Source organism: Diabrotica undecimpunctata, chromosome 1 (assembly GCF_040954645.1).
Source record: "Diabrotica undecimpunctata isolate CICGRU chromosome 1, icDiaUnde3, whole genome shotgun sequence".
NCBI classification, from domain to species: Eukaryota; Metazoa; Arthropoda; class Insecta; order Coleoptera; family Chrysomelidae; genus Diabrotica; species Diabrotica undecimpunctata.
Window position 1 is genome coordinate 147,821,773 of NC_092803.1, and position 25,291 is coordinate 147,847,063.

A 25,291-nucleotide genomic window follows, 5' to 3' on the forward strand; every position below is an offset into this window, starting at 1 on the left:
AAACTTGTTCCTGGCTCCAAGATATTTTAAACTTTTATTTTATAATAAAATAGGACGACAAATAATTCGTACACTGGCAACTAAAGAAAAAAAGGAAAATGAATTTCATCACGTTATTTCTAACAGGATTTAATATTTTGATCAACCAAAATAATGTTTACCCAAACTAACCTTGAAAATAGAAGATCCTGTATTTTTAGTGATTTGATCAAATTCAGGATATAACGTCATATGCTGTCAATTTTTTGGATTGGTTAAACTAATTTGATCAAATATTTGACCATGTCATACGGACTTACGACAACACATTAATACCTGTATCGGCTAAAAGCGAAATAGAAGACCAGTTAACTGAGAAAATTACAAAAAACCGAGAAGTACGATAGTTGGTACGTATTTTAATTTGCTTATCAACGTTTATTCGGAATGTGTCTTTAGGCAAGTTTTGTAAGTTACGAAAAGGTACATAACTGAAGTCAGGAATAAATACAAATTATATCTTCCCATAAAAAAACAAAATTGATGACAATTAATAACTATATAATCTTAAACGCTTAACTAAAAATATGATTAAAACAGTCAAGTGTTATTAACATCTGGACACCAATTTAAATAGCCAAATACTAACTCAACAGAAATAATTCAACAAAAGATAAAGGTAATAATAAAATTTGTTAAAATTTTTTATATATGTTTTTATTTTATATATATATATATATATATATATATATATATATATATATATATATATATAATAATGGCATTTTCGGGAGCTGTCTCTATCGTTAGAATTAAACTTAACAACAGTTTCTTGATATTGAATTAGAATCCGTCAAACTCTTTAAATAAAAATTAATAATCTTCGAGATAGCCCTATAATAACTGAGACATTCATTTAAATGAAAATGGATAGCCATGTGACTTTAAAAATTTATTAGAAATGTAAAATTTACATTTCTTGAGTACTATAATCCCCACTTTCATATTTCGGTTGTCTTTCATTTAATAAAATCCGTACCAATGGAAATCCTTAATTTTGTCCCCACTTTCAGTTTTCACTTTAGACCTTCCTTAAACTTTCTAAAAATTTGATTATCCCAATTGGTAATTAGTAATGTCTTTGTACCTGGACTACGCCCCTTAATTAGACGAGGATTTAAATACTGTTCCAAAACAACAATTTTTTAGTTTATTTTTACATTTGTAATATTAACTTTCAAATATACCAGTGAGTAATATTTCAGTTTTCAAAAATGAGTGAAACTCCGTTCAAAAAACTTTTAGCGAAAATTAAGGTGGTAAGTTGTTTTTTGATTATTATAAATTGTCTTTGATTTGACTACATTTTTATAGAAAAAATAGTACAATTGTACAAAAAATACAACAAAATAGTATGAAAGTAACCTGGCATTTTTTTACTTTTCGTTTCTAGTTTGTAAATATTTTATTCTATTTGCTGCTTAGTGTCCAAATTTTCTTCTTTCCATCAGCACCTTTTTATTTTTCAAATACAAATAAGGTATAATTTATACTCAGATCAATAATTTTCTATTGACTACAAACCAGTTGTTTTTTGTTTAGGCATCCCGTTGCTCTGTCGCTCATCTTGAGTTTGTCAAAACAAGTTTCTAAGTCATTGTATATTTATATTGTTTAAAAATAGTTCCACTATTACATCTTAAAATAGTTTGTCTCGAAAAGTATTAGTTTATTTTCTTTTCTTTTAGTAGTTTTTTTTTTGTTTTCTTGTACATAGTTCAGTCGTCAGAGATTTCACCTTTAAAAATCATACAAATAAGCTAAATTTTACTGAGAATGTCAATTTTAAGATCCTCAGAATACGCAAAAAAAACCGGTGGTTTTGAATGTCAGTTATGCCCACGAAATCAATGTTATATAAAATTTGTATCAACTCGACGGTAAAAATTAGATATCTTTTGATCGGAGTGTACTATTGACAAAAATAAAAATACGTTTTAAAGGTAAAAAGTGCATCTTTTGTATTTATTTTTTGTATTTTTGCGCGAATCAAGTCAGTTTTCATAAATCTGTTCAATAAACGTTACATGATTGTTGACTTTTTTATGATTCTCCTGAGATCAATAAAATTCCATTATCATTCCATTAATCAGTCGTAGTAAAATTTCGTAAAAGTGATCGTACGTCACAGGAAATGCCTCTATCAAAACGGTATTAAGTGGTATTTGTAGTTCTAAAAAACGCACTATTGTAATCGAAAAAAAGCAGTTTTAAATATTTTAGATGGTTTATGATATGAAAGTTCAGCGTTTTTTAGGCTTATTTAAAATACCTCACAGTTGTCCAAACTCCAATCGAATTGTTATGCCACAGGTTTCGTATTAGGCTCTAACAGCGTAAATTCCGTAGTGACCGGTTAATGAAAGTGAGTTATTAATCTCATGAGAATCATAAAAAATTGCAAAAATCGTGTAACGTTTATAGACGACAAAACACAAAAAATTGCTCACGAAATGCATTTTTCTCCTTTAAAATTCAGTTTGATGTTTGTCGATATTACACTCTGATCAAAAAATGTTGAATTTTTACCGTTGAGTTAATACAATTTTTTTTTAATTGATTTCGCGCGCGTAACTTATATTTAAAAGCACCGGTTGCGTCAAGCGTTGTTTCTAAGTGAACGGTTTATTCTACACAAAAAGTGATTTCGAATTCATTCTATAATTTGTGGTCTATTTCTAAGAAAAAATCTTAAACCACTCTTAAATAATTAGCTTTAAAAGCAGCACATATTGTTAATGCCAGGAGTAATATGGGATATTCTGCAAGTTATTTTGGAAATATCGTGGATACCAAGTTTTTACAGTTATTGTTCAATTATTTCATTAGGGATTGCAGATTTATTAGATATTATAAGTCTTTGGTCTGGAGCAATAAGTCTTCATATTTCGAATTGATATCCATTAATTTCACTATATTTGTAGTCATGAAGAAGTGAATTAACAGTGTTTTTGGATGAAAGGTATACGCATATCCTGTTATTACCAATTCTAGAGGCGAAAATCAGATTAATTGATAATATCTAATGTGATCTAACCGTAATCATGAATTTTGTACCTACCTCCAATACTGGAGATGACTACGGCTTGTTTTTTTGTAGATAATTTACAACACCTGAGTAAGTGTGTTTAGTGGAGTTGTGAGTAGAATTATTGTTGTTTGAATTTATTTTATTATATAGTTTTCTTGATCAGAATTAATGCGGTCCTGTCGTCAGTTTAAAAACTAGTCAAAACAAATTTACAACGCAAACGTTTGTAAATTTTTTTTGTCGTTGTTGCAAAAATTTTATTGAATGAAATGATACTCAAATGATTTTTTTGGAAAGTTAAGTTTCTTCATTATTTTATTCCACAAGGAAAATAAAATTTCTATAGTCGACTGTATACCATAATTTACAAAAGTTTATTTTATAAAATCTTTTATAAATGGTCTTCTTCTTCTTCCTACTTTATAAATACGTTCAATGCCTGTTTTACTTCGGTTTTTAGTCCCAATTGACGTTGTCTGACCATCTTTTCCTCGGTCCTCCCAATGATCTTCTTTCATTTGGCAATTTGTCTCTTGCTATTCGTACTATTCTATTTTCTGTCATTCTTTCGATGTGTTGATTGCATTCCACTTTTCTTCCTTTGGTCCACGCGTTTATTTCCTCACTTCTCACTCTGTCTTTACCCACAAATATGTGGGTAAAAACCCTTAAAATGGTACAAAATTTGTTATTTATTACATCTCTGTTGAAAAATTTGTGTAATGTTAAAGTTATTAACAGATACCCTGTAAGGCAACGTAAGACTCACAATGAAGTTGCTGAGCCTGAGACGCTGTCTCTGGCAAGAGTTGCTATCTAGATCTCATACAGAAACATCATCTTAGTCTTAGTAACTCAATTTCCAATGAATTGTATCTAATAACATCAATTTTTTAACAAAGATGTAATAAATAACAAATGTACTATTTTAAAGGATTTTACCAACATATTTAGTGAGCTTGTCTAATATACACCTGGTAAATGCACTAATGATCGACTAGTAAGTCAAAAAACGTTCTGTTCTGATGTAGCTCGAAAGGATCTTTTTAATTTTATACCTTTTATCAAGAATTTTTCAATACTTTTTTATTTTGGCCCATATAACAATATTGGCCCTTGCAAATATTTGATAGTTTATCTCTGTATTCTCTAACATCTATAATTTTTATTGTATTTGGTTTCTTTAAAATATAGTGGTGGGTATCCTTGTATTTGTAGTATCCATAAATAATGTTTTATATGTTTTATATCCATAAGTTCCTTATGTTTAAAAATCTTCCATTATCATTTAATCACCATATCATCCTACGATGTGCCATTTCGGTATTTTTTTTTGTCATTTATTTCTTAGAACAAGCTAGCTTAGCATATGTTACCAATTTCTTAAATAATGTCACTGGGTTCGTACTTATATTGATCTTTTTGGTCATTATTATTGTTATAGTTCGGGGCAACGAATCACACTAAAATCATAAGCGAACCTCGTTTATCCATGTGTCTCTAAAACATCTCCAAATAATCTTTACAATTTTCTCAATCACGGCTTTCCTTTAACGAATATAATCTTTTATTTGTTTTAAAGTTTTTATTGCATATAAAAGAAATTAGGTACTGTTTTGGGCTGCTTTTTTCTTGCTGAATTCCCCGCATGGGCATCAATCTGCAACAACTTTTTGCACATACTGAAATACGGATTTTTATATTTTTTGTATCAGTTTTTACAATATTCTTTATTTTAGTAGGAATTTAAATATTAATATTTATTAGTCTTTTCCATTGTTTGAATGGAAACATTTTTTGCTCTGCGAGGCTGGAATGCCGCGTTTACTATTGCATTCTATTCTTGTCAGTTCTGTCGTTCGTTCTGTTCGTTTTCAAAATGCATTGTTTATAGGGCGATTGTCATTATTGCGTATCACATGTCCTGCATATCTTAGTTTATTGGACTGTACATACCACACTATATTTTCCTTTTTGAAAAGAGATACGCTACCTCTGCAAGTGCCATTACATTACTCAAAGGATTTTTGGTTCCCACACAGCAACATATTTTCTTCTTCTTTTGTTAGCGTTCATGTCTCGCTTCCATACGTGACTACTGGTCGTATTATGGTTTTGTGTACTGGATTTTGTATTTCATGTGAGAAGTTTTGACCTCATTATGTGTTACAATAATAATCGATGTGGATGTTAATATTTTTTTAGTCATCGGATTGATAGTCCTTCGCGAAATCTGAAGAGCAAGATAATTTTTATTCAACGTATAATTCCAAGCAAGCAAGAAATTTTATTAAACCCAGCCTGTGTGACATGTTCACCCCTAAGAATTACGTTCGGGTGTAACAATTCACTGGAGCGAGTTGTATTGACTTGAATTTAAAAACGGGAATCATTTCACCGCGCTCCAATGCTCCAGACCATCCCTTTCCCCCCTATAGCACTCTGATGCGTGATAAAGGACAACTATCAGCCAAATGCTCTTTACTTGGGAGTCCTGGGAAATAGAATTCTAACATGGTACCCTATCCGATTAAAATTCAGGCTACAGTTAGTAGTTTTATTCCTGTTATCTTCATGCAGACTTATCTGCTAAACTAAAATTGCTTACTTGGGCCTTAAGTCTCCGCTCTGGGCTGGGCCCAGAGACTTGGTGCTCAAGGGGTTAAGCCCTACGTGCCTGGGTTTTTATGGTTTTTCGTTAATATTTTTTTTGTTGGCTTACGCCGTTTTTTATTAGTAATTTTTTGTTGTTTGGGTCTTTTGTGCTTCCATCGGTGAAAAGCGTCGTATCCCGTGATCTCTCGCATTATGTGACTTGGATGGTTCCCCAGTTCCGCGAACTTTGTCCTGGCTTTATCTTTTATTATTTTAGTCACTCTTAATTATTGTGGTTCTTTAAATAGGAGTCTTTTGGCAACGTATCTTAGCACGTTTTCTGCTTCTCTTAGACTGCTGTTGTGTGCCGCTTGTATTTTCTTTTTTGCATATGTTTCTCCATGCGAGAGATGCATATGTTAGTATAGGAAGAATTATACTATTTATTAATCTTATTTTTGTTTTTATCCCCAAAATCTTCTTGCGGGTCCTCTTATTGACGCTTTTGCTATGTTTGCTTTTTGTATTGTGTCGGCTACGTGCTTTTTTACTCGATGGGGTTGTTTTGCACTGTCAATTATTGCACTGATTGTTGGTGCCTATTTTTGAAGAGTACTGCCTGCGTTTTTTCTGAGTTAAAGGCAATTTTTCATTTTAAACTCCATTCTTCGATGTCGTCTAACGCTGTTCTAGGAATATCGGCTGTGTAACGTATTCTTCCTTTGGACTGGTAGACTTTCTGTTGTCTGGTAGTCTTATCTTATGTGCCAACTGATGCCGGCTCAGTGGAGAAATGGCTGTCCACAAGTTAGAAAAACTGGAACCAGTAAAATTTTTATAAATGTTTTAACTATGGTTTACTCACAATTATATTTTAGTGTCACGATGAAACAGTTTTATATCGTATTGGACAAATATGTATTTCTGTTCATTTAAAGACATTATGTCTTACGATTTTCATTTGTCTATGTAACATTGTGCATATTGATTTTTTAATTCCATACCTACATACTTTAATTGAAGTGACTATAGAATTTATTATGCACATTTTATTATTAGTAACTAATAACTGCTACTTTGGTTACCTTGGGCATAGTGATAATGTAAGTGTTTATTTATCTTCGAAGAAATTGATTATCTCAAACTACATTAAAACAGTATTAGAGTTATATATGACCTAATAATTATACTAGTAATGACTTTAACGAGTGTAACATCTAGTTAGTTGTTCAGTGAGTTATCTAGTTGATATACGATTTTCTAAATATTTTTATTCACGGGTAAATTACAATCTACAAAACAAGTAATGAAATATAAAAGGGTAAGGTATATATATTACTTCGCCTTATCTTCGTCTATTCTTTATCGCCTTAATTTTCTTATTAAAGAAAAAAAAATCTCTGTATCATTTACACCTTCCATTCTTTACCATATTTTTGTCCCATTTTTATTCATTGTTTCTTTCATTTGAGTTTCTCGTTGTTTTGCTATGATTTTTTAATTCGAAATCTGAAAATTCTTTTAAAAATTTCCTTTATTATGAGCTTGTAGTCATCATCATCTGTGAACACTGACAGCCAATAGAGGGCCATGGTCGCCCGTTGGGGTTTCCAGACTCTAAAGTTTTATAATGGTGTAGAGGCATATGCATAATTCCTCAAAAAGTCAAATGTTTTATATCCAAAATTGTTACTTCCTAGTTTATCTTCTTTGAGAAGACAGTTTCAGTGTCATGTATATTTTGCTTTATTGACTAGGGTTTTTTTTCCTGTGCTTGTTTTTACCATTCTCGCATTCCTAGTTCTTTTAAATCCTTGTTAATACATCAATTCATCTTTTTTGGGCCTACCCCTCGGTCTCTTTCCGTTTCATTCTTTTTTAAGTACTGTTTTCTATTTCTCCTATCATCCATCCTTTCTACGTGACCCAACCAACTCAGTTCTTTAATTCGTATTTTCGTGATTTTGTGATAGTCGGTGTATTAAATATTCTATTTATTTCGTGGTTCATTCTTAAGCGATATTTCCCATTCTCCTGTATAGATTCATATATTTTCCTTAAAATACTTTTTATCTAAGGAGTTTTTCCTCTTGTTCACTATAATCTATTACTCCTGTTGTCTGTTGTCTGCCTCTTATTCTGTTTCAGTCGTTGTTGACTGGACATTATCTTTCCACCTTTTTGGTGGCCTTCCAACGGGTCTTCTGCTATACGGCTTGTTGTTTTTACAGATGTTCGCTAATCTATCTGGTCCCATTCGGTTTACATGTTCGTTCCAGTTTTGTTTTCATGTTTTCATCCACCTGTTAATATTTTCAATTTTGCATTGTTCGCGTATACTTCTGTTGGTTTGTCTGTCTCTTATTGATATGCCCGTTAATGATCTTAATACTTGCATTTCGATATTGTTGTCTTGTATACTTTCATTTTGCTTTCCGTGGTTAGATATTTGTTTCTCCATATGGTTTCTGGGAGGCAACCACTCACTCTTGCCGCTTTTGATGCTTGCCTTATGGTCTCTGTTCTTATATCCCTGTTACTAGTGATCTCTACTCCTAGGTAATTGAATTTCATCACAATTTTGCCGTCTATTTCTAGTTTGCATCTACACGGCTCTTTACTGATCACTATACATTTAGTTTTTTCTACTGATATTCTCATATTAAGTTTATTTGCTGTGATATTGAAGGTGTGGAGCTGCCTTTGTAGGTTATCTTCGTTATCAGCAATTAGTACTGCATCATCGGCATAGCATAGTATCGTGATTTTATGCGCTCCCATGTGGTATCCGTGTCGTTTTCTTACTTCGTGAATTATTTGATTCATCACTACTACATATATATCTTGTTCATTATAGTCAAAATCCATATTTCTAATTGTTTATATTTCTTTTGACGACATTACTACGGGCCTCATAACTGTTGTGTATATTTTTATTTTTGAGTTAGTAGATACTAATTTTGACTTAATAATATTCTGTAGGCTGTAGAAGCATTTATTTTCCAGTGAAATTCTCGCCGTTACCTCATCACTGTTTTAATTTCCTTATTCTATATTTGAAATGATCTACTCTTTCAAATTTTTACCCGCTTGTAGATATATGAGTCACTTTTATTTGTATTTTTTTCTTGAGTTTTTTTCATGTACTTTGTCTTTGAGATAACTTCTAGAAAACTTCTAGACCCAAAGTATGTGCCGCTTCTTTAAAATATATATATATATATATATATATTGTTATGATGTGTTTTTTGTTTGAATGATGAGCAATGAGTATTTTTAATAATATAATATATAGGGTTTTTATCGCGGTTCTCAAAGAATTAGCTTGTAAGTACTTTTTTAAATTATCTTTATTATAACTATTATGAAACACACATATATATCTAACCTAGCCAATGTAAATTTAAAATAAACTATCTTTAAATTGATGTTCTTATAAAACTAATTAAATTCTATAGACAATGTTAAATTTAAAAAAACTATCTTCAAAATTGAAATTGTTATAACACTAACTAAATTATATTAACAAAATTTTGTACCTTTCTTTCACTGAATGCCTAAATGAACTGTTTTCCACTATATATATTCTAATCACCACTGAATGTCTTCGTACTTCGGTTATCCTTGTTTTTGTGAAATTTCTTTTTTCAATTATCAGATTCTACCAATTTAAGATATATTTTTCTTCACCAGCATTTATATACCACCAAGCAAACCAGCAAACACCATTTATATTTATTCTTCTTTTCAATATACCAATATCCAATTATTATAAGTTGATTTATACTAATCTTCAATCATAATATAATTTTAATTCCTTCCAATGTCCATCCAATATTCTTCTAATATACTTTTATAATCTTCAATAATTATTTGTGTATAATTATGAATGTGCATTAAATATATGCATAATTTTTAATCTTCATTTAACTCACTATATTAAACAATTGGACTATCTCCAACTAACTTTCATATTTCTTATTAAACTGCTTGACTGACTTACTAAAACTGTGAACAATTGACTTCACTAACTAATCTACTAACTTTCATAATAAACTGCTTGACTTCTGACTAAAAACTCTCCAAAAACTGCCATCTTGAATCCAAATCACGGGTATTTATATCTTTTGGATATTCCAGAACCATCTGGTAAGAAATCATGTTCTATTTAGTTCTATTTCTTCGATATCGATGTTCTCGAAAAAAATATCTGTTCTATCCACCGACATAATCATTATTCCAGAATGTCGACTGTAAACAATGGTCACACTCTGCACTCTGGAGAATTCGTTAATGTTCCATTGATAATTTTGTTGACATTTAGGCTTTTCAGATCAGAATAAACATTCAAATTAGTAACTAACACTCTAATTTAATAAAATACACAATTCAAACAATATATTATTATAACCCCACTTTATATTCCCAATTATTTCCTAAAATGTCAACTTGGAGACAGAGTTTGTATAGTTGGTTGCCTAGTCACATGGCTCACTTAAATGTATCTACCACATTATAATTACTAAAATACAACTTTTTACAATTATTATATGCTAATTTCTTAAAATGCCCTCACAGAAATATATTTTTATAAATTTCTCTAGTATATAACTTATTTAAAATAACCAAATACTTGTTATATCTAATATTATGTAGTATATAACTTATAAATTATTTTCTATAAACCCCAATCGTTACAATATATATATATATAAATCTTTTCTAGGTCTATTAATGTCCAGCTAATTATTTCTAGATTATCTGCATAAGCTATGCTATGAGTTAGTTGATCTTTGTAAATATTTTACCTTGTTAAAAAGAGTTATGGACGAGCGCATCTCCTTGTGTTAGGCGTTCGTTAATACTAAATTCATCGGACAGTTAATTTTGGATTCTTACTTTTGGTTGAGCACAAAATCGAAAAGAATGGAGGAGTTTCAGGGAGGCCTATGTCTAGCAGTGGACGTGATAAACTAAGGCTGGATGATGATGATTACTTTTGGTTTAGTGTTATTTAGGCATAGTTTCACTAATTGGATTAGTTTTTTTGGCACATTTAACTCTTGCATTGCGTTATATAATTTCTTTCTAATTATTGAGGCACACGCGTGTTTTATATCTACCAAAAGAAGTAGTTCGGTATCCTTTCGTAGATTTTTTTTTCAGTGTTTGAATTACTGTGTTCTATAATATTGTTAAGCCTTCCTTCTAATCATTTTTTTATTACATCTTTTATTTGTTCTTCTGTTAGGGCATCTATGTCTGCATTAGCCTCTCAGACTAATCTTAGCTCTTCTATTTCGTAACGTTGATTTTGTCTTAATAGTTCTTCGAAATATTCTCTCCATCGTTTTAGCACTGCTTTTTCGACTTCTATTAGTTCATAATTTTTGTCTTTGCACAATTTTGTTATTGGTTGGAAACATTTTTTCTCAAAATTGATTTCCTTATAGAATTTTATATCATTTTTATATTCATATTCTTCTAACCGCTCCATCTTTTCTTTATTTTGTTTCCACTTTTTAAATATTTTTTAATTGTCGTTTACTTGCAATATGTTCCCTCTTGGTTTTCTTCTGTAACGTTGATAAGCATTTTAAGCTTAGCTTGATTGTTTTGTTCCATTTGCTTCCGACAGTCTTTGTCAGTCCAGAATCAGTCATTTTTTTTACCTAATTCTCTTTGTTAATCACTTTTATTGAAAGTCATTTATTCCTATCATTCATTTATTTACTTATTCCATAATTTTTTGTTTATTGTCATTATCTTTACTTTTTGATGAATGATTTTTTTCTCTAAAATCTTTTGAGTAGTGTTGACATTATACATTTAAATCTTCTTCTGTGTAAGACGAGACATGTTTTCTTCCATTTTTCTTTCCTCTAACCATCTTAGATAAATTATTTTCATAGCATTTATTTTGGACTTAATTTTATTCTGTTTTACTCCAATAGCTTCTAATATTGGTGGAATTAACAAATACTAGAAATATAGATTTAAAATGTAATATTATTTTATTATTACAATTATTTTTGTATCTACAAAAATACCAAATAGCAGTACACTATTTTTAGTTACTTGCTAAAGATTTGAGTTGGTTGGCTCTGATTAATTTAACAAGGTTTTAAAGACTTAATTGCTGAAAAGTTTGCTTTTGCGTTTTACTAATGCAAATGTAGATTAGTAGACGGAATGCTTAATTTTTCCAGAAATAGTTTCGTAATGCACTAAGAATTAGAGTAGAAATGTGTACTATACTTAATTATTTTAGAAGCAATCTCGATGGTTATAAAGACTGTTATAATTATAAACATTTACGGAAGTACGCTTTACCATCTCAAGAATGAAATTTTGTTCTTCCAAAATATTAATATATAAACAATATATATTATATATTGACATCACTTTTTCGTATCTTTTATATTAATTAGACATTTTGTTGTTACATTTATTTAAAGTACTTTATTCAAACACCAAATTGTTCACAATACTTTTACACAATGATAAATATAAACGTCACAAACTCAATTATTACTACTGCTATTTAAACTGCTAACTTCCTCTGTTTATGTGCATTTTATGACATTCCAGATATTACGAGATATTTCAAGATTTTTAGATGACATGTCAAACATTTTATATTTTTAATACTTCTTCTTTTTGTCTATGGGACTTTTTCTATATGGAATAAATCTCACGGAACTGTTGTAACACTGCTCCCTCTATAGTTATTTGCCTTGAATAACAGATCTATAAGGGCCGATCGAAGCCAACAGTTTGGTTCACTTCCATGGTATGATTTTAATCTTTTGATATGAACTACCTTGGGTTTACTTTCAGCTAAAAACTGGATGCGGTGGATAAGATCATTTTTTTTCTTCTTGTTCTAGGGCTTTTTTTACGTTACATAAATCGAGTTTCTTACACCAATCTTCTTTATCTCGTCAACAATTGATCCAGTAAGTAAGTGATCTTTTAACTCCAAAATGTCCTCCAGAAAGGCTGCTATAAAGTTCTAACAACACACTTTTGATGTGTGATTTTGGCAGTACCATTTTTGAACGGTACGTACCCTATCGGGACTCTCCCTCTGTTAATATAATAGTCCATTGCAAATATGCAGGAATTCCCATTAACCCTTTAGCCCCTTTAGCCATTATAGTTCCACTGTATTTGGTTATTTCCAGCCAAATATGCTTTACTCCATTCTTTAGACATTCTTATATGACTTTTAAGTTATTAACATTCTTTTTGCTCTTTTTACGGTTTCCAGAGAAGTCTGATCATTATCTTCTTTTTAATTAACTGTGGTGACCTGAAGACTTACTGTTTTTGGTAACCTTATCTTTTCTTTTAATCTGGCATTGGCTGTTAACTTATAATTTGTTTAAAGCATCTTAAAATTCTTGTTATTGTTTAACACATTTTTAAAAATTGACACCCCGTCTCGTAACTTTTCTATTTTATTTTTACTAATCGCTAGATGCTCGTTTACATAAGCAACTTCAGATTTCAGATTGTTTTTCCTTTCTGTGGTTAGCTCTGAGAAATCGATTTCTTAGAGACCTACTAGTATTTCCAGTAGGAATATGTGACAGGATTTTGGATGTCCATCTAAGCAACCTTCTGACCTTATTCTTTGATTATTTTTTCCTTGCTTGTTTTTTAAATGTCACATTCTTCCACAATTAAAACATCTTTTGTTTTTATTTCGAGTTTGTTGGTTTTGAGAGTGCCTAAAATTTGGGATAAAATGGGTTGTAGGTTAACTGTGGTTGTGACTTACCTATTCTCTCAAAATTCCTATTTCTTTTAATTTTGGGCGAGATTTGGAACTGCTTTTCGCCGCTTTATACTCCTGGGCTCCATGTAGCGATTTGTGGGGCAATCGGAGAGCTTGTTACATTTCGACATCCTGTAGTCTATCTATGAATGCCTGTTTACCAATTTGTTCCAGAAAATCTTTAATACCAGCTTAAAATTCTTACTAACTTTCATTATATTTTTAATATCGAACAAGCTACCTGCCCTCGAAGCGACACTACCAAAGAAGCTGCAATTTCTTTTTGAGTCCAGCCATTCGGCGCTGCAGCTTCGAATTGAAAACGATTCGTCTCTAATACTGTTTGATCATCGAATTTGCGTGATTTTAAAACGTTGCTAGTTCTAATTATGCCTGGTTCAACTATGGAAGAAGATGAAGCTGTTTGTTCAGATTTGACATTAGTTACTCAAACAATATTAGATGGAGAAGTTTGGGTACTAATTTTTCTTGGCAACTCAACTGTTTGTCTTTTTAAAATAACTTTTAAATTGTTTTTGTTGTTGTGTTAAATCATATTGTTGTTTTTCTAATTTCTCCACTGTATTACTAATTTGACTTAGGTACCTATAAATTAAAATTTTGGTAGACTTGGGATTAACTATTTATGATTTTTACATCTACTTTTTTACACCTCTTATTCTCCTCTTGTTTTTCTTGTCTACGCTTTTCCTTAAGCTCTTCCTCTTCTTTTCCACGCTTTTCTTTCAGCTCTGTATCTTCTTGTCTATACTTTTCCTTCACCTCCCTGCGCTTCTCTCTTTCCTCTTTCTCTTTTAAAAACCGAGGGTCTAGAACTATCCATTTCTTCTATTAAATTCAGTAGATCTCGCAATAACCATTCACAATTATTTAATATCTTTTTAATCCCACCGCTGCACCAATGTTACAATTAAGTAATGTTAAAATACTTTATTCAAACACCAACTTGTTTACCATACATAACACATGTATGGTAATAACACAATAACAACTGCTGTTATTTAAACTGTCAACTTTCTCTGTTTATAATATACATTTTCTGATATTCCAGACATTAGGAGACATTTCGGGATTTTTCGATGGCATTTCGACTATTTAAGATTTTTTTAATACTTTTTTGTTTTCGTTTAATGGGGATTTTGTCTATATGGAATAAATCTCACTAAACTGTAACATTGTTATGCGCAGTTCTTTATACAAAACTATATTAAATATAACAACACATTAACTTAATTACTATTTAAATGGGAATAAGCCACAATTAAAGGTTAAAGTACGTTTATTGACGTTTCAGTTTCTACTTTGAAAATCGTTCTCAAAATACAAACATTAGTAAATTAAACAAATTTTGTTTTTTTGTTACTTAGTGAAAAATTCTTCTAATAATTTAATTTTATCTGACTCATCTATATTGACAATTCAGACATACATTATACATTTTAAAGTAGACGACTTTAAAATAATTTTGTCAATATTGTTGAGTTGCGTTCCTGGGACGACTTTACTTATAAGATAGTTCATTCGATTACATGATATAAACTTTAATTTGGGAATATCCGTCAGAAAAGATCATAGCATGTAATTCGTCTTTAAAAAGACAAACACATGCCACGATGACAGTAAAATTCTCCTGTTAGTGATTCCATAGTAAATTATGAGGGAAAAACCAGGAAAAAAACCTCATAATACTATCCCGACATGGTAAGTATTTGGTCGTGCATTTAATTTACCTTCAATAAACACCAAATTCTGATTTTATATGTTTGTTATTTAAAAAACATAAATGATGTATCCTCTATATGTTACTGACTTACCAAAACTGGTATTTTCCTCTTAATAACTTCCTCTTTCAATATGGGTAACCAGATCCTACTACATTCTGCCGAGGAATTCGCGACACAATTGGTCTCATTTAGTATAATTAGAGCCGCTTCTTTAATTTTTCTCTTTTTACCATCCGTTTCTTTTAGGACTATTTAAATCATTCCATTGAAGCCTATGTCCATTATCCCATGCGTGTTTACATATTTGAGATCTATCAAATTCTCTATTTTTAATATAGGATTGATGTTCACTTATTTTAACATTTAATTATATTAAAAATAGAGAATATGATAGATCTCAAATATGTAAACACGCATGGGATAATGAACATAGGGTTCAATGGAATGATTCAAATATAGTCCTAAAAGAAACGGATCAAAAAAAAATCAAAAAATCGGCTCTAATTATGCTAAATGAGACCAATTGTGTCGCGAATTCCTCGGCAGAATGTAGTAGGATCTGGTTACCCATATTGAAAGAGGAAGTTATTAAGAGGAAAATACCAGTATTGGTAAGTCAGTAACATATAGAGGATACATCATTTATGTTTTTTAAATAACAAACATATAAAATCAGAATTTGGTGTTTATTGAAGGTAAATTAAAAGCACGACCAAATTCTTACCATGTCGGGATAGTATTATGAGGTTTTTTTCCTAGTTTTTCCCTCATAATTTACTATGGAATCACTAACAGGAGAATTTTACTGTCATCGTGGCATGTGTTTGTCTTTTTAGAGACGAATTACATGCTATGATCTTTTCTGACGGATATTCCCAAATTAAAGTTTATTTCAAGTAATCGAATGAACTATCTTATAAGTAAAGTCGTCCCAGGAACGCAACTCAACAATATTGACAATATCATTTTAAACTCGTCTACTTTAAAATGTATAATGTATGTCTGAATTGTCAATATAGATGAGTTAGATAAAATTAAATTAATTAAAATTAAAAACAAAAAAACAAAATTTGTTTAATGTACTAATGTTTGTATGTTGAGAACGATTTCCGAAGTGGAAATTGAAACGTCAATAAACGTACTTTAACCTTTAATTGTGGCTTATTCCCATTTAATTCGTAATTACTTTAAAATGCCACAAGAAAATAGCTTCAGAACAACACATTAACTTATAACACTTTCTTTATCAGTTAGTTTTTTCTGCAAAATTCTTATTTGATCATTTGGACTTTTTGATTAGTAGGTTAGATAATGCATAATTATTCCAGAAATAATTTTGGAACGAGCTGTGAGTTAATAGTGTGGACATTTGTAGTTTGCTCAGTTGTTCCAGAAACGGTCTGAATTATTTTGTAGAGCGTGTGTTTAAGTATTTAAGGCATTATACCTTATTACTTCCTGTCAGTTTGTCCTTCCAATATTAATATAGCGTGGAAGACGTGTAAGATTTACGCAACTTTAATATTATTTGGACTTGTATTTTAAAAAAAAAACAAGATTTATCCATTTTCTTATGTTTATAATTATATTTTATATATTTGCAAACACTAGTAGCACAACCGATGTGTATTTGGTTTAAAATTCCAAAAATTTCGTATCTTGCGGTTTTTATCAACCAACAATGAATTACTAGCTTTGGTCAGATTTTGACACATCCCATGTGAGTATATTCATTCATGAAATATAAACAAATTATTCTTATTAGTCTGTATGTTGTTTCACGCATTTCCTTTATAAATTACATGTTTAATTTTTATCGAAAACCATTTAATGTAAATATTTTAAGAACAATGAATCACGCAAAGGAATATTTGCTCTTAGAATTATAAATACCTTTTAAAAAATAAACAATGGTACAACTAAACATTAAAGAATCTAGGTATCAGGTTTACTACAAATATTTAACTAATTATTTTCTCTACATTCTTTTAACTTATTGTTCAATATTATAATTGTATTTTCGTCCTTTTGATATATTACTCAATTAGTTATCAAAATGCATTGTAAAATGCAATTACAGCCCTACAATATTTATAGCCCCTTACAGTTAAGCCTCGACCTTCCCTAGTATATTTCGCCAGTCGTTTCTGTTCGTCGCCAATCGTTGGCAGTTTGCTGCGCCGACCTTCCTCGCGTCCTCGTCCACACCATTCCTTCATCTCAGTCTTGGTCTACATCTACTTCTATTTCCTACTGGTGCCGTTAATAGGGTTAGTCTGCGTGGGCAATTTTTATTTGCTCCTGACAATGCTTAAATTTACCAAATTAGTTTGAGAATGTAGTGTTTCTCCCCATAGGGTCGGAAATTTTTCTTTCCTTAACGATATTACGCAGTTCTTATTTACAGCTTGTATTCCTTAACGACATGGCCTTACTTAAGGACTAACAAGTGGCAAAGAGGTTAGAAAATGAGATTAACTCAAGATTAGAGGAAGACAACTTTGGAATGTCTAATACATTGGAAGAAGAATGAAGTAAAATATGACATAAGCAGCTAATGTTTGTTTAGGCAATACAGGAGCTAGGAGAGAAGAAGACGGGCTCGACGAGGAATGTAAAAAAGCACTAATGCTAAGAAATAAGACAAAGTTGGAAAAAGACACTAATAGAACCCAAGAAATAATTAAAATACATGAGACGAAAAGGAAAGAAGCTAAAAGAATCTGCAGGCAAAAAAGAGAGAATATTTGGAAAGAAAATTAAAAACAATAGAGTAGCATTACATTAGCAAAGAAATTAAAATTTCTATCAAGAAGTGAAGAGAAACAGACAAACAAATAACACGCAAACAATTTTTTGTAGGAATAAAGAAGGACTGCTTCTTGAAAATACTGCAGAGAAATTAAACAGGTGGGCACAATATTTTGAAGAATATCTAAATAATGAAAAACAAATGCAAACAGATAAGGCAATGGGTCAATCGGAGGTTAATGATGGAGAGTATGTAGATGAACCAACAGAACATTTAATAAAGGAAACAATAAAATGGCTTAAAAACGGTAAAATCGTAGGGGAAAATGAAATCATGGCGGAAATTTTAAAGGAAGGAGGTGTCACACTGCCAAGAAAGCTATGTAATTTGATACTGAGAGTGTGAAGAGAGGAGAAAATGCCAGAGAGATTGAGTAATGCCGTAATTTGCCCAATACATAGGAAAGGTGACAGACCCCTTTGTTTTTTATTACAGAGGGATAGCGCTACTGAATGTTGTGTACAAAATATTAGCAAAGATCATACATAATAGATCGAAAAATAACGAGAATGGCATAGCAGTTGAATACCAAGGAGAGTTTAGAGCAAGAAGATCGATAGTGGATTAAATATTTACCTTAAAATTGATACAAAATAACAGGTACGAACAAAACCTAGGACTCCACATGCTCTTCATTGATTTTAAACAGGCGTATGACTCTATCGATCGGGAAAAATTGTATAAAACTCTGCAAAACTTAAGAATATCATAAAAGTTGATAAGATTATTGAAAATGTCGCTAACAAGTACAAACAATAAAGTGCTCATAGAAGGAAGAATGTTAAATCCGTTTTCGGTTACAATAGGATTAAGACAAGGGGATCCACGTTCTAGTGATCTATTTTACTTTGTCTTGGATGCAATATTGAGAGAAAGTAAGATCCAAACTACGGGTACCATTTTTCACTATAAACAGCAATATATAGCGTACAGAGATGATGTAGTCCTCTTAACAAGAGCAAAAATGAACTTGAACATGTGTAAGAACTTTTAAGATGGAGCAAGAAAATTTGGGTTCTATAAGTATAAATGAAGCGAAAACAAAGAATATGGAAATGCGTGGTGAGATAACAGAACACAATTCGTCACACTTAAAACGAGAGAAAAGTCATGTAAAAGTCTGCTGAAACTAAGTCCGTTTGGCAATTTCTTCTTATTGGTTGCATTGCTTTCATCCAAATGCAGAGAGTAAGAGTGAAATGTGCTAAAAATTTTTATGTCCGTCTACAATAAGTCACTATTCTATACAGAACCTGGTTAAGTAAAGCTGTTAATCTATATTTAGGGATTTGTCCACGTATTTTCAATTGAAGGTCGATGATGATGATGATGATAGTGTGTTTGGCATGGAAACCAGTCCTTTTGCCACAGATTTTTAAATGATTTATGTTATGTTCATCAATTAAAAACTTGATTGTACTAAATTTATATTATATATCCGGATGCATATAAGTGATTACATATGAGTTCGTATATAGATTTCTGATTCAATGACAGTAGGTGGGTTATGTTTACTGGAAGTTGCACATTACTTTTAACTAGGTTTTCATAAAACGTAGATGAGAGTGCTTTATTTTTAATACATCCAAACAGGATGTGATTAACATCACACTGGGAAATATTATCGCATAAACACTTTCCTGATTCTATAATGTTTAATCTAGCCAGGTGAGCAGGAACAGCACCGTGACTAGTTTTTAATCTTGTGATAGTTGCTGCTGATCGTTTAGATATATTATAATGGAATATGTGTGGTAATTCTGTTAGAGATGGTAACGTAGGATGGATCTTGTAATAATGATTATTTAAAGTATTCGCCAATATTTTCCATCTGTCTTGCCAGTTAAAATTTATTTTTTTAGTATAAAAATTGATTAGGTCTGATACTGTGTAAATATGTTCTTGTATACCTGAATGAGTAGAATCCTTAGCAAGCTCGTCTACTATTTCATTACCTTTTATCCCGGAGTGACTTTTTGCCCAAATAAATGTTATATCTTTGTTTCTCATTTTTTGTTTAATGTCACATATCAGCTCACATGTTTTATGTTTTAACTCAGTATTATTAAGTCCACTAAGAATTGACTTAGAGTCTGAGATGATCACAGCATCTTGCAAATTTGCGTGCTCTAGCCAATCCAGAGCTTTCCTAATAGCTACCGCTTCTGCAGTGTAAATAGAGCAATGTGGAGGAAGCTTTATTTTAAGTGATTTGTTTTTGGAAGGAATATACACTGCAGCAATTGAAGGTCGTCTGCAGTATTTGTTTTTTGGTCTCTAACAATGTCAATTTTGTTCTTTTCCAGGAGCTTGCTAAGATATTTGCACTTTATATATTAATTTTGCATACTCATATTGTTAAACCGAGACATGTTCAAGGGTTCTTTGTTGCTAGTTAATTTAGCGGTATCTAGAGTGCACGTGTAGTATTTAATAAAGGCACGAACTAGCTTTAAACCATCTATAGCCATGCTTTTAGGTTATGCGTATTTTTGTTTACAATTTATTTTTTTATGTTTGTGTATTACTGAATATTCGAATTGCATCAGGTATTTTCTTTTTCAGATCACGACGAGACAAGATGATTCGAAATGCAAGAAATATTTTATCACTGCGAACCGGGTTGAAAACTTGCAAAAGCGTAAGTATATTCTAATTACATCTGCATCTTTTTATATGTTTCCATCCTTTTTTTAATATTTTTTTCCAAATATATATTTCTAACCAGATCTTCCTCTACAATACAGTTTCTAGCAATTTTGCATCCAGTAATACTAATTTAAGGCTTTTCATCTTCTAGTCTAATCTTAACTTCTCTAATTGTTGTATTTTGTATTTAGTTTATTATTATTTAATTTAAAATTGTCCTTTATTAGTCCTTTTTCTTGTGAGTGATTAGGTGTCATTAGAGCGTCATATGCAGAGGCTCTGAATCGAAATTAAATCTAAGATTTCTTACTTAGCGAAAAATTTGAATTAAGTTTCGCCAAGTAGGAAATCTTAGGATCTCTAAAGTTCTCTAAAGATCTTTTGAATTTTGAGGATATTATTATATGATAAATAAAATTTTAGGAACTCAACCTGAGCACAGAGAATCACCCCAATGGGAATCTTGTGACGTACGCTCCCTTCAAAGGCCAATACGAAACCCCGAGGCATTAAGAAACCAAGAAATATTAAATGTTTCTACGTCTTCTGATGATTATATTACTTTTGACGGCAACAATAATTCCTCCGATAGAATTGCTGTTCAAGCCTTTATGGAGCCGACTCCTTCTAAGTTTTTGATCAAAAAATCGAATGAGGATTGTGATAGATTAAACAACGAAGCTGTAATTAGTAACCAAAATGCAACTAGAAGTTTAGAGCCACCTACAAAAATAGAAGAAAATATTTATTCAATTATTCATGATAATGAAAAAGAAGAGACGATTACCAAAGATGTTGATTACTTAGTTGCAAAACCTCCTAGAAGATGTCTAGATTCACTTTACAGGTAAGCTTTTAATTATTTGATAAAACTCTCAAACTAACGATTAAGTTCGTCATAACTTGTAATCTTCATATGAAACTCACAATTCTGGAAGTTGCTACGACGAGTGAAATCAAAAACAAAATATAACTTGTGAGAGACTCTCAGCTTATATGGGCTTGGCTACAAAATAAATTTATTATTACTAAAACTATATAAATGAAGGAAAATTAAAAAAATCATGATATCAAGAAACATGTATCAGGTTACTAACGAAGAATGAGGTTACTTTCACTTAGTCCTTAAATCTTGCTCTGGTCGTATCTCTCCTAGACATCCAACTTTTGGTTATGTACTAGTATTGGAAAATTTATTTTGTTTCTTATTTCTACCTAATCCAGCTATCGTAACCTACTGATTGAACAGATGACTGCACAGACAATAGAGCTTAAATTTCTAAGTTCTTCTTGATGTTCTTATCCGTAACGAATGTTGGCAATCATGATAACAATCTTTATCTTAGCTAAATTAGCGCGGAAAAGTTGTACATATGGTGTGTTAAACCAACTTCTGAGGTTCTTTAACCAGCATGTTCTTCTTCTTCGTCGACTTCGCTTTTCAAATATTTTTCCTTTGCAGGATGGCTTGTAGCAGGGCATATCAGGATTCATTTCGCATAATGTGTTTGAGATATTGTAACTTTCGAGATTTAATGATGGCTAGTACTTCTCAATTTTTCTTTATTATTTTAAGGATCTCCTCATTTATGACTCGTTCAGTCTACAGGATTTTAATGATTCTCCGATATAGCCACATCTCAACTGCTTTCAATTTTCTGCACATATCTTCGTTTAAGGTACAAGCTTCAACACCATAAAAAAAGACAGAAGACATAGGATCACTACAATCTTACTTTTATACCAAGTAAAAGACTCTGGCTCTTGAATATTGGCTGTTAATTCCTGCTTCTTTTAGTATTTACATCATCTTGGCGTGCTGTACTTGATGAAACGCTTTCTCATAATTTACAAGACAAGCGTATATATCGCAGTTGGGGTCTCTGCATCTTTGGAATAAGACTTTTATTACGAACAAAGCCTCTCTGGTAGCAACAGCATTTATGAATCAGAACTGGTTGGGGAAAATTTGAGTTTCACACAACTTTCTCATAGATTATCTTTAGAAACAATTTTAAGAGATCACTCATGAGGCTTATCGCGTACGGTATTGTCTGCATTTTTTAGCTCCTGGTTTTTTGGAAGTGCAATAAACTTCAGCCATTCTGTTGACATTTCTCCAGAGTTGTATGTGTTGTTGAGTATCTTTGTTATTATTGCGATTGATTCATTGTCCATTAGCTTGAGTAGTTCTGCTTGTATATTATCGGGGCCTGTTGCTTTGCTATCCTTTAGCTGTGTTATTGCAGAATTAGATTGTTGGATTGGTAATCTTGTTAGATTTTCTTTCGGTCTCCATCTTAGTCTACCTGTGAGTTTTTTAACTTTCCTTTGACAATTGTGACTATCGTTCTTTGACTGTAGTCTCATTTTTTCATTGCTTTTTTTTCTTTAGCTTCTCTGCTAGCTATTTATCATTTTAAATATGTCTGGGTTATTTTGGCTTTTTTTCTTTGCTCCATTAGTTTTAGGATCTGTCATTCACGATTTTTTCTCGATTAATGTATCTGCTTTTAAGTGTTTATCCTTTAAATTTTGTACTATTTCTGTAATCTGTTTATTCTTTTGTTCTTCATTCAATTCGTCTCTAATAGCAGTCACTTGCTTTTATTTGATTTCTAATGATTCTTCCGGATCTGTCTTAAGGATATCTCTACGTATACAGCTTTAGAGGTGGTAATTTAAAGAATGTGTTTTCTATGACGTCTCCTCTCTCGTTTCTAACTCAACGTCCATGGGTTCAGATTTACTGTGCTTATATCCAGCTCCAAGCTGTGTATTAAAATTACCCATAATGATAAGAACTTGATGTCATGGAATTTTCTATATGATTTCTATATAGAATATTTTCTATATATTAATAAAACTCTTCTTCTTCCTGTTTGTCTACAGTGAGAACATAGACATTTTCTAATTGTAACATATGTGCCATATTTTACTCTGGCGCAACAATTATTTTTATTTTTGCTCAGTTATATTATTACCAGACTCTTATATCCTTGTATTGTGTTTATACTATCAGTTTTCCCTGAGAGTCCCTTTGTTTTTTCACTCTTTTTATATTTGCAAGTTAATAGTAGTGAATTTGTTATTTTAGATCTGCATATGGATACAGCACCTTAAGAAGATGGAATAGAACACCACTACTCGAAAATGATGAAAGTGGTCCTACAACCCCACAAAATTATTTATCACGAGCAGGCTCAGAAGAGAGCTTAGACTCAAACGAAGTGTGGTTGTACAATTCTGCAGATGACTTAATTTCGGCGGATGATACAGCAATTCGAAGAAATAGTTGTGTACTAAATAATTCATTCGATAATACTAAAAATAGCTCAATGATGACTGATAACAGTTTATACCAATGGTGCACTGAGTTTGAAAAATGTTTTAAAAAAATTCGTTTGTCGAAAAGAACTGTAATTTAGAGAACAGTGTTGTGTCTTATGAAAAAATAGATTTGAGTCATCAGGATAATCTAAAAAGGGCTAATCATATCTACAATGTGGGAACTAATTATGCTAAACCAAATATCTACGCGCAAGATCAGTCTACGACATTCAATGAAGATCTAGAATCGTGCAAGTACAGATATTTTAAAGGTGTTCATATCTCGGACATTTCAACATTAAACCGTGCTATAAAGCCACATATTTCAATAAATGAAGGAAAATTGGAATCACCTTTCATTTATTCGGAAAAGTTACAAAAAGCTTTCAAAAATAACTATTTGGAGGATCGCTGTAGTACACCAAACAATGAAATTGTTCATGAAAATACTAAAGAAAGTGAAAGTAGCAATATATTTCTTCACAAGCATGGTGATTCTCCAATATATGAAAATATTAATAATAATGCCAAAGAAAAACCAAAAAATAACACTACCCAGCACCTACTTATAACTGACACAAACAATGAAGTAGCTAATACCAGTGGGATTATTAGAAATTTCGCCAAAGATTTTAGCAACGAGCCCATGCAAAGAAACTACGAACTATTTCCTGAAATACCAAATAATACTTCATTAGTTGAAATCAATGAAGAGAACGATGCATCAAAGAATATAGACGAAAAATTTGTAAGCAACATTTTTAAAAGCCGTCCATCTAAAAAGTGGAAACGTCCCAGTTTACGAAAGGACTGTTTCGCCAATATTAAAATTTTAGACGATCGATCCAAGGAGATGAGTCAGAATGAAACAACTGTTTATGAAAATGAGGTGAGTACCAAATTCTTTCTTATTTTTATAGAGATGGCAAAAATAACCAATCGCGACATGGCGAAACTCATTAATATATATGTTATTTTATAAATAACATATCCTTTTTTTGTTTAATTTATTTACTTATTAGGCCTTTGTTCTTGTTTATTTGGTGCGGCATATTTTGTGTAATCGGAGACCTGGAACTGAACCTAAGTGGGAAATTTTCTATGAACTAGATTTCTTTAATTATTGATCTACTTAATTCAGTCAACTTTCTAGGAATCTACGTCTGTCAGGTTTGTCTTCGAGTAGTAAAAATGTTTCTAAACTTCTTAACTCAATATAAAATATTAAAAATCACTATTAGATTAAAATCAATAGTTAGGTTAACCTATTTTACTAATGCAAAAACTAGTTCAAACCTATCTTGCTA

At 31.2% G+C, this 25,291-nt stretch overlaps 2 protein-coding genes across 3 annotated transcripts in view; both read left to right on the forward strand.

The window, feature by feature from the left end:
* The first annotated feature begins 1,203 nt into the window (after positions 1 to 1,203).
* LOC140432338 (uncharacterized) lies at positions 1,204 to 24,091 on the forward strand. 2 transcript variants are annotated; one of them, XM_072520171.1, is made up of 4 exons: positions 1,204 to 1,298; positions 20,571 to 20,646; positions 21,078 to 21,501; positions 23,752 to 24,091. In XM_072520171.1, exons 1-4 carry the CDS (start codon positions 1,254 to 1,256, stop codon positions 24,080 to 24,082), a joined length of 876 nt encoding a protein of 291 aa, XP_072376272.1. In that variant the 5' UTR covers positions 1,204 to 1,253; the 3' UTR covers positions 24,083 to 24,091. The 2 variants fall into 2 exon arrangements, with proteins under 2 accessions (XP_072376272.1, XP_072376273.1); XM_072520172.1 differs by lacking the exon at positions 1,204 to 1,298 and adding an exon at positions 6,865 to 6,986.
* The window catches only part of LOC140432337 (anillin-like), a 40,329-nt gene continuing 39,128 nt past the window's right edge, over positions 24,091 to 25,291 (forward strand). Inside the window, exon 1 of the mRNA XM_072520170.1 lies at positions 24,091 to 24,873. Within this exon, the coding sequence (XP_072376271.1) occupies positions 24,631 to 24,873 (243 nt within the window). The 5' untranslated portion in view covers positions 24,091 to 24,630. The remainder of the gene's footprint in view (positions 24,874 to 25,291) is intronic.

Bases quoted from the DNA above. Each gene is read 5' to 3' on its own strand.
- LOC140432338 (XM_072520171.1), top strand. From the start codon at position 1,254: ATGAGTGAAACTCCGTTCAAAAAACTTTTAGCGAAAATTAAGGTG. The intron at 1,299-20,570 runs GTAAGTTGTTTT...TTTCTTTTTCAG, and splicing joins TTTTAGCGAAAATTAAGGTG to ATCACGACGAGACAAGATGA. The intron at 21,502-23,751 runs GTAAGCTTTTAA...TTGTTATTTTAG, and splicing joins TGTCTAGATTCACTTTACAG to ATCTGCATATGGATACAGCA.